Source organism: Oncorhynchus tshawytscha, linkage group LG18 (genome assembly GCF_018296145.1).
Source record: "Oncorhynchus tshawytscha isolate Ot180627B linkage group LG18, Otsh_v2.0, whole genome shotgun sequence".
NCBI lineage: Eukaryota > Metazoa > Chordata > Actinopteri > Salmoniformes > Salmonidae > Oncorhynchus > Oncorhynchus tshawytscha.
The window spans coordinates 10,639,173-10,653,815 of record NC_056446.1 but is presented as its reverse complement, the minus strand read 5'-3'; the positions used below and the strand labels follow the sequence as shown (position 1 = coordinate 10,653,815).

General features: G+C 42.3%; 1 protein-coding gene and 1 pseudogene across 1 annotated transcript; one reads left to right on the top strand and one right to left on the bottom strand.

Annotated features, from left to right (window-relative positions):
* Positions 1 to 37: 37 nt before the first annotated feature.
* LOC112217476 (crooked neck-like protein 1) lies at positions 38 to 6,387 on the bottom strand. Its single transcript, XM_024377776.2, has 14 exons — positions 6,193 to 6,387; positions 5,640 to 5,792; positions 5,350 to 5,441; positions 5,065 to 5,223; positions 4,497 to 4,663; positions 3,472 to 3,650; positions 3,199 to 3,369; positions 2,874 to 3,065; positions 2,702 to 2,761; positions 2,518 to 2,598; positions 2,194 to 2,433; positions 1,919 to 2,020; positions 1,523 to 1,771; positions 38 to 795 (listed from the first exon to the last, which is right to left on the bottom strand). The coding sequence occupies exons 1-14, from the start codon at positions 6,238 to 6,240 to the stop codon at positions 232 to 234; spliced, it is 2,457 nt and encodes an 818-aa protein (XP_024233544.1). The 5' UTR covers positions 6,241 to 6,387; the 3' UTR covers positions 38 to 231.
* Positions 6,388 to 6,639: 252 nt separating this feature from the next.
* LOC112217318 overlaps positions 6,640 to 14,643 on the top strand; it is a 34,753-nt pseudogene continuing 26,749 nt past the window's right edge.

Sequence of the window (14,643 nt, the reverse complement as noted above, 5' to 3'; positions counted from 1 at the left end):
GACCTGCTGCTTTGTCACAAAAATCAATTATGGTTCATTTTCAAATAAAAATTGATATCAGTGTTTATTTATTTACATTGTCATTGCACTACAGTAACTAAAACATGGAATAAGAATTCACATTAATAAAAGAGCTGTTTGTAAAAAAAAATTAAAAAAGCACTAGAAATGACCTGATGAGGTACTCAACTTGTCCCTACTTGTCATGAGTGAAACATTTTCCCAGACAAGCTAATCATTCACTGAATCCTTTTTGCTCTTCCTGGGCTGTTTCTCACTGCCATCTTTGTCACGATCACTACTGCTGCTGCCACTACTACTACTACTACTACTACTACTGCTGCTTTCATCAGAATCATCGCTGTCATCATATGTGCTCTCTTTGGAGTCTTTTTCAGGCACAGGCTCACTGACCATAGGATTTTCTGATGGTGATGCAGAGTCTTCGGACATTTCTTTGTCTCTACTCCTCTCCCCTCTTCCATTTTCTTCTCCATCTCTCTCTACTCTTCTGTTATCTTCTTCCTCCATTTCTTTGTCTCTACTCCTCTCCCCTCTTCCATTTTCTTCTCCATCTCTCTCTACTCTTCTGTTATCTTCCTCCATTTCTTTGCCACTACCTCTATCCACTCCTCTGTTTTCGTCTTCCTCATCTTCCTCGTCGTCGTCGTCGTCTTCTTCTTCTTGTTGCTGCCTCTTCCACATCTTGGCCATGGCGAGCAGCTTGAGGTTGGGCTGGTTGGCTGCATCCTCAGGGAAGATATAGTCGTAGTACTCCTCCCACCCTGCATCCGACTGTTGAAATGAAAAGTAAATTAGTGATCAATCGAACCACATCATGACAAACTTGCTGAGTACCGACTAAAACTAACCGCTGACTCAATATGCGTCGATAATTCAAAAACGCAAATTCTTAAACCCTTTACTGCGTACCTATGTTTTTGCTGAAATCCATACTTTTTAATAAAATGATAAATACAACCACTGACTGTTTCATCATTGCTGTTGCTCTAAGATGGCAACTTAGCATGGAAGGTTATCACTAGCTTCTATAGCCACAGTCATAAAACCCACCCATTTCTACAATTTCTTATTCAAATTTGATTTGAAAACTTAACCACACTGCTAAACTTATGCCTAACCCAAATTAAAAAGGCACATTTTTGTAGCCCAGGTTGTGGCTGTGGAATTTGACTGTGGCTATAGAAGCTAGTGGAAACCAGTGTGAATACGCATGTGCCAATTGTATCTCAACAAGGAAACTGTCTGTATTTGATTCATGTTTAATTAAAAAGTATGGATTTCAGCAAACGAAGAAAAGCATGCAACAAGAGGACCAAACATAGGTACACAGTAAGGGTTTTAGAATGGACATTTTTTAAGTGTTGACGCATAACGAGTCAGAGATTTGAAAAACTATATTCTGCTCTCAACTCCGTGGAGGAGTTGAAGTACTCGGGTAAGACAAACAAGGGTAATGAATTGATATTGGATTGGTATGACCAAAGGAAACAACACTTACCCCGTCCTCTGCTGTGAGCTTTCTCCTCTTCTTCACCTTCTCCGGCAGCAGTTTCTTTACCCTCTCCCTGGTCGTGTCCGAACCAAACTCCTGCTCAAACTCCTTCCACGACTCCAACAACATCAGACGCTCCTCCTTCTCCTCACAGCTTCTCAGGCCCTTGTTGCCCTCCTCAAAGATCCCCCTACACCTCTGCAGCCGGTCCGAGGCATCGATGGACAGCTCATACTGGGCATAGCTGATCCAGACCTGCAGGTAACATTTAGCTAAATTACACAATGAACGAGTAAATGTTTGAGGAGTTGCTGCGCCACAGTGAGTGTTTGGCAGGTGAGATTTAGCATGGGACTGTTGGTAGCAAGACGGTCACTTCAAGGTTAAAGGGACAGCTCTCACCTTTACGTGCTGTGTGCGCTGCAAAAGTCTCTGGTAGAGGCCCCTGGTGTTGTCAAACTCTTCCTGCTCAATTTCAAAGTCGATGTAGGACTTCCACAACACCTAAGATTAAAAAGGAAATGGAATATATTAAAGTAAAATACTGTTCAGAGGTACCTTCATTACTTTTCACGACAACACTTTTCTCACTTGAGGGGAGTCTTCAGACCTGCTAAACGACAGACAGTGGAACGTCAATACTGAGTAAATGCCCTGGGTGAGCGTTTGAGTCTGACCTCTGGCATGTCTAGTCGTGGCTGTCCGATGGCCAGCTCGAAGATGGCCCGGGCCCTCTCTGTGTCTCCTAGAATGGTCTCCAGCTCAGAGAACTTGATCCAGGTGGTGCAGTTCTCTGGGGCAAACTCCAGGTACTTCTCGTAGAGCTTTCTGCATCGGTCAAACTCTCGGAGCTGCAGCTCCAGCTCAATGTAGCCCTTGAACAGCTTGTTTTTTGGACATTTACCAATGGCTGTGCCCTGGGAGAGAGGAAGAAGCCCAAATTAGAGAGAAGTTTGACACAATGAAAAACATACATCTTCAGCAATCAGTAGGGACCTTACCAAGCCTCGCCTGGCAGCTTGAAGGTTCTTCTGGCGGATTTCAAACTGTCCGAAGAGTAGCCAAATCTTGGCAAATGTGAACTATGAGGAAGGGTGCAAAGTAATAAATATGATAATTTGTTGATGATTCATGTTTATGTCCCATTTCAGAAAGGATGTGCCACTGATTGCAAACTGCCAATACCTTTTTGTGAGGGATGAGATCCAGACATGCCTGGTACACCTGTCTTGTTCTCTCCGGGTCCTGCCAATTCAACAAAATAAGCACTGAAATCCACAGCTATATGCACAATGTCACACATAGCAATGTGAGAATTATAGCCATTCCATAAAACACACAGAGGAAGCAGGCTTACCTTGACCTCCAGTTCTTCATATAAAGCATAGTTTATCCACAGGTAAATGTATCTTCTCCAGTGCCTCTTCTCCTGTATAGGAGGGATGTTGGCGATGGCTCTCTCATACACCTCTCTGGCAGTGTCAGGATCCGCATCACTCTCCACCAGGCGTAGGTAATCAAACCAAGCGTCGTAATTGTGTGGGCTTGCCTACACAGGAAACAAAACACAATCCAATGGAAAGCTATTTAATAGGGGGATGAAATGTTGAACCATAATAGTGTTTTAATGGTTTATTTGGAGTAAAATATTTGCACATTTTTACAGGTTCAATTGAACGTACCTTGACTTCCTCCTCATACTGAAATCTCCGCTTGCTGACGATAACGTCCTCAATTCCCCTCCGGTCTCCAAACTTCTTCTCAAATACTGTGTAGAATTTGAAGAGCTCCTGAGCCTGATGCTTGGGGATTCTGTCCAAGGCGTATTTGTAGATGACTCGAACACGCTCAAACTAAGAGACAAAGGGGGAGAAAAGTTGTGTTGTGTTCTGTTGACCACAGTATAAATGTGTGGGAATAAAACTGACATGGTTCAAAGTGTCAGATTTAGATACCTCTTTCTGTTTCTCTTCAAATCTGGCGAAGGCCACAAAGAGGTTCTCGTTGACATGCTCCTCGCCAAAGAACTCCACTGATCTCTCAAACACCTTCCTCCCGTGGGCGATGTAGCCATGCTTCTCTTCAAAACGGGCATACTTGATCCAATTCTTCACGTCAGGGTGGACAATCACAAGTGCACTGGAGTTAAGGAGCTTTAAAAGAGATGCACTCTACAGGCATGATGACAATATGAAGGTAATACCACTACAGTAGGTTGCTATGAATCATAATAAATGTAATCGATTGCTAAACTGCTACAAGTCTCTGCTAGGTAAAGCCCCGCCTTATCTCAGCTCACTGGTTACCGTAACACCACCCACTCGTAGCACGCGCTCCAGCAGGTATATCTCACTGCTCACCCCCAAAGCCAATTCCTCCTTTGGTCACCTTTCCTTCCAGTTCTCTGCTGCCAATGACTGGAACGAACTGCAAAAATCACTGAAGCTCATATCTCACATACCAGCTGTCAGAGCAGCTCACAGATCACTGCACCTGTACATAGCCCATTTGTAAACAGCCCATCTATCTACCTCATCCCCATACAGTATTTATTTATTTATCTTGCTCCTTTACACCCCAGTATCTCTACTTGCAGTCATCTCCTGCACATCTACCATTCCAGTGTTTAATTGTTATACTGTAATTACTTCACCACCATGGCCTATTTATTGCCTTAACTCCCTTATCTTACCTCATTTGCACTCACTGTATATATACTTTTTGTTTTATTTTTTCTACTGTATTATTGACTATATGTTTTGTTTATTCCATGTGTAACTCTTTGTTGTTGCATGTGTTGAATTGCTATGCTTTATCTTGGCCAGGTCGCAGTTGCAAATGAGAACTTGTTCTCAACTAGCCTACCTGGTTAAATAAAGTTGAGAAAAAAAATCAAACACCTGTCAATTAATGACACACTCTACAGCAACCACAACTCATAGTAAGTAAATGTTTCAAGCACTTCCCATCAAAAGGGTATATCTCTCATAGATGGAGCGGGCCTTGTCGACCTCCTTGTAGCGCAGCTCGAAGTTGATGTAGGAGTGCCAGGCTTGTTCCTCTGGTTCCCACTCTGTCCAGCGCTCAAACACCTGTCTGCAGCCAGCAATGTTGCCCAGCATCTCCTCCATGTAACTGTACTTGTACCTGGAACGGGGGGAAACAGAAAAAGAACAGATGAGCCGCAACAAGATTGTGCACATTGGTGGTAAACTCTGCATGCTTTAGTCATTATTCTGCAAAAGCCTGATTCATTGAGGATCAAAACACCAATGGGGCGGCAGGGTAGCCTAGTGGTTAGAGCGTTGGGCTAGTAACCGGAAGGTTGCAAGTTCAAATCCCCGAGCTGACAAGGTACAAATCTGTCGTTCTGCCCCTGAACAGGCAGTTAACCCACTGTTCCTAGGCCGTCATTGAAAATAAGAATTTGTTCTTAACTGACTTGCCTAGTTAAATAAAGGTGAAATTAAAATTAATGTGACCACATCAATCAGATGTAGTTTTTTTAAACAGATATCAACAGTTTAGGAGGTGAAGTTGTTCAGTACCAGAACTGGTTGACACGAGGCAAGATGGTGATGGCTCTGTCCCAAATGTTGCGGGCGTGGTTCACTTGCCGGTTCTTCATCTCCATCTCGGCATACTTCAGCCATAGAGCAATGTTCCGGTGGTCTACATCCAGAGCACGCTCGTAAATAGAGCGAGCCCTGGGCGGGGGGTTAGACAACATGTATCCCAGTCAAAATTAATCTGTAACATTCACATCAGATTTCAAATAGGTATGGTTCACAATCATCACCTTCACAAAGTGAAATTGACAAGCATTAGCTTACCTCTGGACTTCTTTCAGGCTCTCCTCCCATTGTGCGTATTTTATCCAGTTGCTGATAACAGTACGATTCTTTCTGATGTTGTCTTCAAATCCCTATGAGAAGGAGAGTCCAATATGCATCTAAATTAGATCAATGTATTTACTGTATTCTTCACAGGATTCGCAGACAATCGGAAATGATGAAACTGGCAGGCTGGCAGACCAACAGGAATATCAAGAGTAAAAGTGAAGTAACAGTAAACGTGAAGTGTAACCTGTGTGTCCACTGTCACAGGGACACAGGGGTCTTACCTTCCGCTTCTTCAACTTGTAATCGTTCAACTCTTCTTCATCAGTGATTTTCTGTTTGGGCGGCGGTGGCAAAAGCTCGAGCTCCCTCTCCTTTGCCTCCCTGAGCAACTGCTCAGCTGTGATTTGTACCTCTGCTGGAGCCTTGTTTTTCACCTACACAAAACAAATTAATACATGAATTTAAGAATGGGTGAAATTAATTGGAGATAATACTAGCTAGCTACATAGTACATGTTCCAAAAGGAAACAGTTCGAACTCGCTAACTAATTACGTAACTAGCTAACTTCATCACAGACACTGACTTGGGTCAGAGTATCTAGCTAACGTTAGTTACGTTAGCTTGCTAAATACAATTATTTGCAGTGCTTAGCTACCCTTTCGTTCGTCGCAAGTAGCTAAAAGTAATTGAACTACATTTGTACCAAAACAAAGGACAAGTCTTGTTGTCGTTAGCTAGCTTGATACCTGGCTAGGCCCATATAGACATGGCTAGCCAATAACTTACAAGTTCGCTAACGTTAGATAGCTAACTGTTTTTAAATGTTTTGTTACCTTAGCCACTTTCGGTATCCTCTGTTTCCCTGCTGCAGTGGATGCCATTTTGCTCGGTACTATGGCAGAATCAATGAGAAACAACTGTTACAATTGAATCTATAAAACACAAAGAACAGATAATAGTTTAGAATATTTTCACAGCGCCAGTGAGCTCCGCCATGACACCTTCAAAAACGTGCGTCAAACTTAACCTATGAACTGTAACCTTTCACCCCAAGACGTCACTAGCGGTTGTTTCTATGGTTACACACCACAACCCCATTAGCAACGTTCCTTTACTTTCTTCGTTCGTTTATTACAGGAGGACAAATATGTATTGACACTTTAATGTTTCAATAATTAGCTAACCGTTAAAGAAGATACACCCCGATTTGCATCATTGATGTAAATTCAGAAGAATTACATAGAGCTTGAAAAAGTTTCCATGATGCTAATTTTACAAGAATGCTGGAGTGGTCTTCAAACGTAAACACTTATTGATATTATACCCCATAGCTATTGAATTGTTAACTATTACAGAAATGCATTTGTGTTTTGTTAAAATTCCCAACGTGTACACCCTGTATCCTGTGCACGTGACCAATAAACTTTGATTTGGTGATAATTTAGTTGGTTTGCTTCTCATTTGCTTTTCTCTCCCAAAACCAGAGAAAGATGAGTACCATAACTTCCTCGGGTGGCAAAGTTTAGACTGTGACTGTGAGGAGAACAGTGTCATTAGATGCACATGAGATCAATAGCCTGATCAGTTCTGCCACAGTACCAGTATTTGGAAGAGTAAACGTCATTCATCTACTGTGAGTATGCTTAACCTTACTCATGTCAAAATGCATGCAACAGATATTGACACTTAAGGTGAGACAGATTTTTCGATACATAATTCGTTTACTTTTACCATATCAGAATGCATGAACTTGCATGCGTCAATCCATTACATTAGCCACAATAATTTATCCTGGCCTCAATGTCTGTATGTTGGTATCCTCAGAGAGAAGGCTAATCTGGCAGTGACCCTGAACAATGCAAAGAATGAGGTGCTGGCCCATACTGCCTTCTCTGTTCACCCCATTGGAAACATTGTGGATCAAGCTTTTTGGGAACCATTCGACAGCCTCTGAACACACTCTTCCTGCACCTCAGCGGAGGGAGGGAGGGCGGAGGGATGGTGAGTCATGTGAGAGGCTGCCTCATCACTGCTCCCTCCCTCCCCTCAGACCAACCATTAGATACAGGCCATCGGTCCAATAAAAACAGAAGCAAATTACTATGCTTCCTCAGCTGTGCTTCACAAGTAACACAACAAATGATCTATTACCAGTGTACCTACATTTTTTTCAATATAATTTCAAAATGGTCTGAGAAGAACAACAAGAACAACATTGGCAGGGCAATTCAAGCACAGCCAATATGCAGGGATAATGTATTGGACCTATAGCCTACCGCACAAACCTCATTGCTACAGAACTGTTTTTAAAAAACAGTCTCCTTTTTTTCAAAACTCTACACACAATTCCCAAAAACTGCACACACAAAATGCTAAATGCCTCACATCTCCTTCAAAATGTAACACTGCATTCAAAATGCCATAAACACATGACAGAATGAAGCATTTGCATCAAATGGCAAACACTGCTTTCATAATAGTACATTTTTGGATATACCATTCTAAAGCTCTTTGGTCTTTCATAGGCTTATATCTGCATTTCAATACAATGTTCTACAGTGAAAGTAATCTGCTGAGAGGGGTAACAAGTACACTGTAAACACCAATGCAATGTAGAAACAGAAAATATTTATTAGGCCAAACATTACTGTTGTATACAGTAGCATAGAACAAAACCATAAACATATGTAAACCAAAAGTATATTCTTTAGAATACAGTAAAGAACACAATTGTGTGTGTGGGGTCCCGGGGGAGGCAGTCCAGGAATTGGTAGGGGGGCAGTCACCAGTGCTAAGCTACACTTCATCTCTTCTCCGGCCTGGGTCTGGCCACAATACTTCGTACACATCACAAGATAAGTTTTCTCTTGCCAAACATCGAGGGAAGTATCTCCTAGCATGGCGTATCCAACCTTGGACAGTGGCAACCTCTATGTCCCCACATGCGTCCTCCATTGCCTGGAGAAGCGGCATGCGGGCATAGGGTTGGCGATCAATTCACTTTCCAGCTCCAGGCAGAGAATAATTCCTCTATGGGATTTAGAAAAGGTGAATCTGGGGGTAGGTACAAAATTACAAGTTGTGGATGGGTGGCAAACCAGTTTTGGACCAGAACAGCCCGGTGAAAACTAACATTGTCCCATAAAACCACAAATCTAGCAGGCTCCTGATCTGGATCAGGGACAATCATTGTGTAAATTGCATCCAGAAAAGTGAGCATATGGCCGGTGTTGTACGGACCCAGTGTGGCATTGTGATGGAGGACCCCATTTTGAGTGATGGCACCACACATAGTTATATTACCCCCACGCTGTCCAGGGACATTGGTAATTGCCCTCTGTCCTATTACATTTCTTCCGCGGCGCCTGGTTTTGGTGAGGTTGAAGCCAACCTCATCCACATAAATAAATTAATGGCGAATTACATGTGCATCCAGCTCCAAAACTCTCTGTAACAGACAAAAGGATATACAGATGAGTAAATATGGTATGTCTGAAGTACTGGAAGTAGTGTTGCATACATACCTCTACAAAGTCATGTCGCATATTCTTGACTTTGTCAGAGTTTTTCTCAAATGGCACCTTGTAAAGTTGTTTCATCGTCACTCGGTGCCGTTGGAGGATGCGTTGTATGGTCGACAGGCTTACAGCATTGATGTTGTTAAATATGGTGCCATTATTCAAGATATGCTCTCTTATCTCTCAAATCCTAATTGCATTGTTGGCCAAAACCATATTTATAATTGCAGTCTCTTGTACATCTGTAAACAAGCGTTCTCGTCCTCCATGATGTCTTTGCCTTTCCACTCTGTACAGAATTCAAACACAGTATGTGTTCAGCATAGGAACTGTAAACAGTGTACAAAAAAATGTAGTACAGCATGATAACCAACCTCATTCATTCAATGCAGTGCAGTAAATGGATGGCTTAGAGTTACAAATGTTTATGCAATACTATGCAGTCATACGTATTTTACAGTACATTTACGTATTTTACAGTACATTACTGTAATGCTAAAATAGTCATTAGAAACTTGCATACCTGTTCTCATTTCTGAAGGTTCGATTTATGGATGCCACTGTAAATCGACTCAAGTTGGGCTGGACTCTCAGTCCAGCCTCTCATGGTCAAACTGTGGTTGATCACATGATCAACAAGTGTTGCCCTAATCTCATCAGAGATGGCTCTCCTTCCTTCTCTTCTTTGCCCTCATCCTCTTCTTCCTCTTCCTCTCCCTCCTACTCCTCTTGCTCTCTGTCCATTGTTGGCATCCATTGTTCAAAACAGGTCATCTGACCTTTGACCTATTTATAGGCCTATACTACAGTAAAGCAGTGATTGGTTAGTGATCAGTTAAGCTATTAGTGTTTGCACATGTGAGGAGTGTGTGACCTGGTGAATAAGTGTAGCATTTTGATTGGTTGTGTTTGGAAAAGGAGAGCAAGTCACTTCCTGTTAGATTTTTGTGTTTTAGGTAGAGAATTGTGTGTAGTGTTTTGAAAAAAGTGTTTTATGCAATTGACAACTGAGTCAAAGGCTGAGAAATAGCTTATGGTTTTGGATATTTGGTGTGTAGTTTAGCACTTTGAGTGAGAGGTTTCAAAAATTGTGTGAGATGAAAAGATTTTGTGTGTAAGCAGTTGGAAAAAAACTGTAAATAAAGGTGAAATGTCCAACGAGTCAGGTCCTCATAGTCATTTTAACACACCTCTGTTCTGTACCCTTTTGCTTTATATGAAGGAGCACTTTAGCAATAGATTTACTCTCAAATTTGATTTTGCAGTTCTCGGGTATGATAAATTCCTAAATTCCAAAAAAGTAATTTATTGTTTATTTCAACACGTTCACACGTTTTTCTATTCTAATTTTGGTGAGTGATGAGCGATCCTTGTGTTGGTCGTGGCGTTCAGCAAATTATTGAGGCTTCCGTTACAGGGTGGAGGATCATGACAACCTCACACACATCTTTACGGAGCAGACAAAGGTCCTCACAGGATCCTATGGACCTTACTTCCTGGCTGAGCTCATCGAGGCTCAGGATGAGGAGAATCATTCAGCTGTTTGTAAGGTTAGCTATGTTTAAAGTTGTGTTTCTTTGTTGTCATGAGACTATCTTTGTTTCTCCTTAATACAACTTCAGCCATAACCACCAGGCGAGAAGAAAAAAAACCGTCAGCCCTTTTGATTATTAAGCTCTAGATCAAGTCAGCCATGTTGTTGTTTCTGACGTTGTCTCTGTTTTTTTTATCACTGGCATCAGTAATCTCTGATCCACTGTCAGAGCGGTAAAGGCCATTTAAAATGTAATTGCGGCGGTGCAGATGCTATTGCCTGGTTCACAGAAATCCTGCTGGGGTGAATTCCCCCAGGGACTTAGAAGATGGCAGATCTTTCCTCCCCTCCCTTCAACTCAAGCTGACATGTGTTCATGGCAGCATATGGCAGATGAGAGTTGACACTCTGCCAAGACATGCTCTCACTAAACATATTGTGTTCAGACATCTAGCAACAACAAAAAAACGGCAGGATCTGTTCTCCGTTCAGAGAACAAACAGCACAACATTGCCCAAGAGGGTTGTACTATTCAGTCCTCTCTTCCTCTTAGGTACATCGTACATTATTTACTTTCATTTGCACACCCCGTGGCACCATCAGTTTATAAAGGTCTAATTTGGAAACCAATCATCTTTAATGAGGCCACAGCTCAAATGAAAGTTGTAGCCGAGAACAAAGTATTTGGTCAGCGTTGATAGTATGCACATGTATATTACTAGTGTTCAAACTCACAGAGGAAATATACTATCTATTTAATTACAAATGGCATTACAGTATAAATACTGTGTCGGTCTGTGCACTGTCTTCACAGAATGAGGGAACCGCAGTGGGTTTCATCAGTGTGAGTGGTGACATCAACTTGAAGCTGCTCAAGGAGTGCTTTGAGCTTGGGCCCTTCAACCGTCTGTATCAGCCCAGCCCAGAGGACCTGATTGAGACGGCCCCTGAGCCAAAGGTAAAGGGGCCTCCAGGGAACACCAACACCACCAGCCCACAGGGATGGAATATGATCCCAGGAGGATCCATGTGTCCAACCTACTGTAAGGCTATAACACAATACTGCAATACTGTAAGGCTATAATGGATATGCCACTGTCAGGCACAATGTAACATATTGGTTTGATTATGTGAATTGCAAGGTGTAATCACGTGACGTAAACCAGAGCTTGGATTTGGATCAAAGTTACAGCCATACCCAGTGAAATATCAGAGGTAAATCAATTATGACGTCCTTATGGTATACCTTCATGTCCACCAGGCTATGTGCTCTCCTTCATCTCATACTGATATATTAACATCGTGATGCTCTCATTGCAGCCGGTGGACACCCAGGCGTGTGCTGCAGAGCTTCAGGATTCAGAAGTGGCTCTGCAACCAAGAGTCTCAGAAACACCCAATGTTTTCTGTATTCAGTTAGTTGTCATCAATAAGAAGTTTGAAATTTGAAATCAGGGGAAGATCACAAGCATGATTTGATTACTAAATAATTCATTGATGACCTAGTCATTGACAGAAGGGTTACTATTTCGAAAAATAAAGAGGAAATACATTCCCATGAATCAAAGGTGATCACATTTAATATGTCTTTCTCCATTTTATGAATATGTGGAAACCTTTCACTTATCATGGCAGCCCTCCAGTGTGTATCAGTCTTGTGCTGTGTGAAGGAGAGCGAGGGATTGTTAGTTGGCTCCCGCTGGGTCCCTCTCTCTGTCGCCTTACTGCCCAGCTGTTCTGGAATATGGAAGCCAGTCACTCCCCACCGAGAATGAGCATGTAATTAATGAGTATGGCGCTTAAAGTGACAGTAACTTGAAGGAGAGAAGTTGAGCCGAGACCAACGGGCATTGTACTGAGACGGGCAGCTTGCTTGGCCAGTTGTTCCACCGCTATGATCTCCATATTGGCTCTGATTAGAGCTTTGGCAGAAACACAGATTCACTTCACTTCCCTCGTTCAACTACAGATCGGTGGACTTCCTGCCCAATATATTAAAACCTTTCCCTGTAAGTACCCTCTATAAGGCTTATTACTAAACCCATGTATGACTGACATCCTATAGTGATTTCCTTATTGTGGAGGGTATTTGAACCTGAGGTTATGTGATAAGCATGAAGCTAATCTCCTTGCCTCATCCAGGACCTGCATCATCTCTGTGCCCAAGCTGCCCCCTGAGTTCTCCCTCCTCCACAGCTTCCTCAAGGTGGTACCACACCACACCAGCAGTCTGCCCCAGGAGCTCTACATCTTCCACTGCTCTGGTCTGCTTATAAGTGGGTGTAATATAAAAATGTGATTGGGTACAAAGTGCATTGTCTGAGCATGCATCTATTTGTTTATCTTAGGATCAAACCGAGATGGATGTTAATAGGGATTGAAGAGAGACATGCCCTAGATCAGTGGTCACGAAACCTTTTCGGAGTCAAGATCACTTTCTGAGTCAAAATGCAAGGCGAGATCTACCGCTCAGAAAAAAACTAAAAAACATGACTTCTAAAATGTAAGCACATACAACATTAACCAATTAAAAACAGTTCTGTAGCAATGAGGTTCGTGCAGTGGGCTATAGGCCCAATACAATATCACTACATTTGGCCATGATTTAATTGCCCTGCCAATGTTGTTCTAAGACCATTTTTATACTATGTTGAAAAACATGTAGGTACATGATCGCACTGGAAATAGATCATTTGTTGTATTACTTGTGAGGCACAGCTGAGTGAGAATGATAATGTGCTTTTTTAAAAACTGAACTGGTGGCCAGTTAAAAAAGGAGGGAGCAGCGATGAGGCTGCCTCTCAGTCGACTCACCATTCTTCCACTCTCCCTCCCTCCGCTGGCAGAAAGGGGACACAGTCTTCCAGCTGATGGCGAAACTCAAGTCGCACTGCGTTATTCCCGCCTCATGTACTAATTCATGTTGTTACTCCCTATGACCAGAGAAAGTGAAATAATCCTCGATATTAAAAAGACACAAGCCGCCAATAATAACAACGCAAGCTTATCGGAAGACTTTGCGATACTCATTCATTGCAGCTGCAGTGTAGGTTGTAGCGCGAGTGGAAGTAGGGAGAACGCGCATTTAATGGTTTGTAAAAGTGCTGAGTAACAACTTAAACATGAACTTACTCATCAAAACAGAAGCTCTTTGCTGTATTCGTTGAGTCTCTCTCTAGTCTTGATTTTAAACGTTTTGAAATCTCACCGTATCAACTTTGCTGTGCGTTCAAGGTTTCTTTTTACAGTCTGTGGCTCGAGGAAACTGTGCAGACATGGTGATCTGAGCTATCTGATTGGCCAGCGGTAGACCTATAGCTGCACTTGGTTTGCTCTCTAGGCCTGCTGGGTAGGCGGAGTTCTACCTTCGGACACATGAAATGGTTCAAAATGGGAACACTTTGCCTTCCCGGCTCTAGGGCTGCTGAATCAAGTGCACCTACCGCCAACAGCACAATTTTTTTTTTTTAAATAGGAATGTTTTTTTTTTTACAAAAATGTTTGTTGATCGACTAGAAATGTCTTGGAGATCGATCAGTCAATCGCAATCGACCAATTTGATGACCACTGCCCCAGATGTACTGTATATTGCTTGTGTAATGTCAATCATGGTCTTGTTGTCGTCTCAGGACATTTGACATGAGGCTGGCAGTGTCTGCAGATAGGCCTGCTGTCTGTGACATGGTGAAGAGACTCGGTCTGCATGTGAGCCCTGCTGGAGGACCTGGACATGTTCTTCAAGGTCACCAGAGACATGGTCAGTCACAGACACACAGGGCATACTACTGCAAATAGGACAAAGGATAGTACAATAACCACTAGCTCCATTTACCTTAGCTAGTCTCCGTTTATCAATCAATCACACAAAACTGTTCCAGTGATTACAATTATTATGTTGGAAGACTTGGAGTATCACTGATTGATTGATGTTTTTTTTGCAAAGAACCAACTAATTACCATGTAAACCACATTACCAGTGGTGATTGACACCCCAGATGTCAAACATGATTATGGCAGAGCTCCAACACAGATAATTACTTTGGAAATGAAAATGGAACCACATGTATGTGTAATATTTCATCTCCCATCCTCTCTTTCTCTTGGTCTGTCTTCCAGGATGGAACACCCTTGCAGGTGTTTGTGGCCAAAGTTCCAAACCAACTAGTTCGGATTTTAATTATTAGAAATTAGGAAGCAATTTTCCTTCTTTTTTTTATATCTTCGCTAGACAG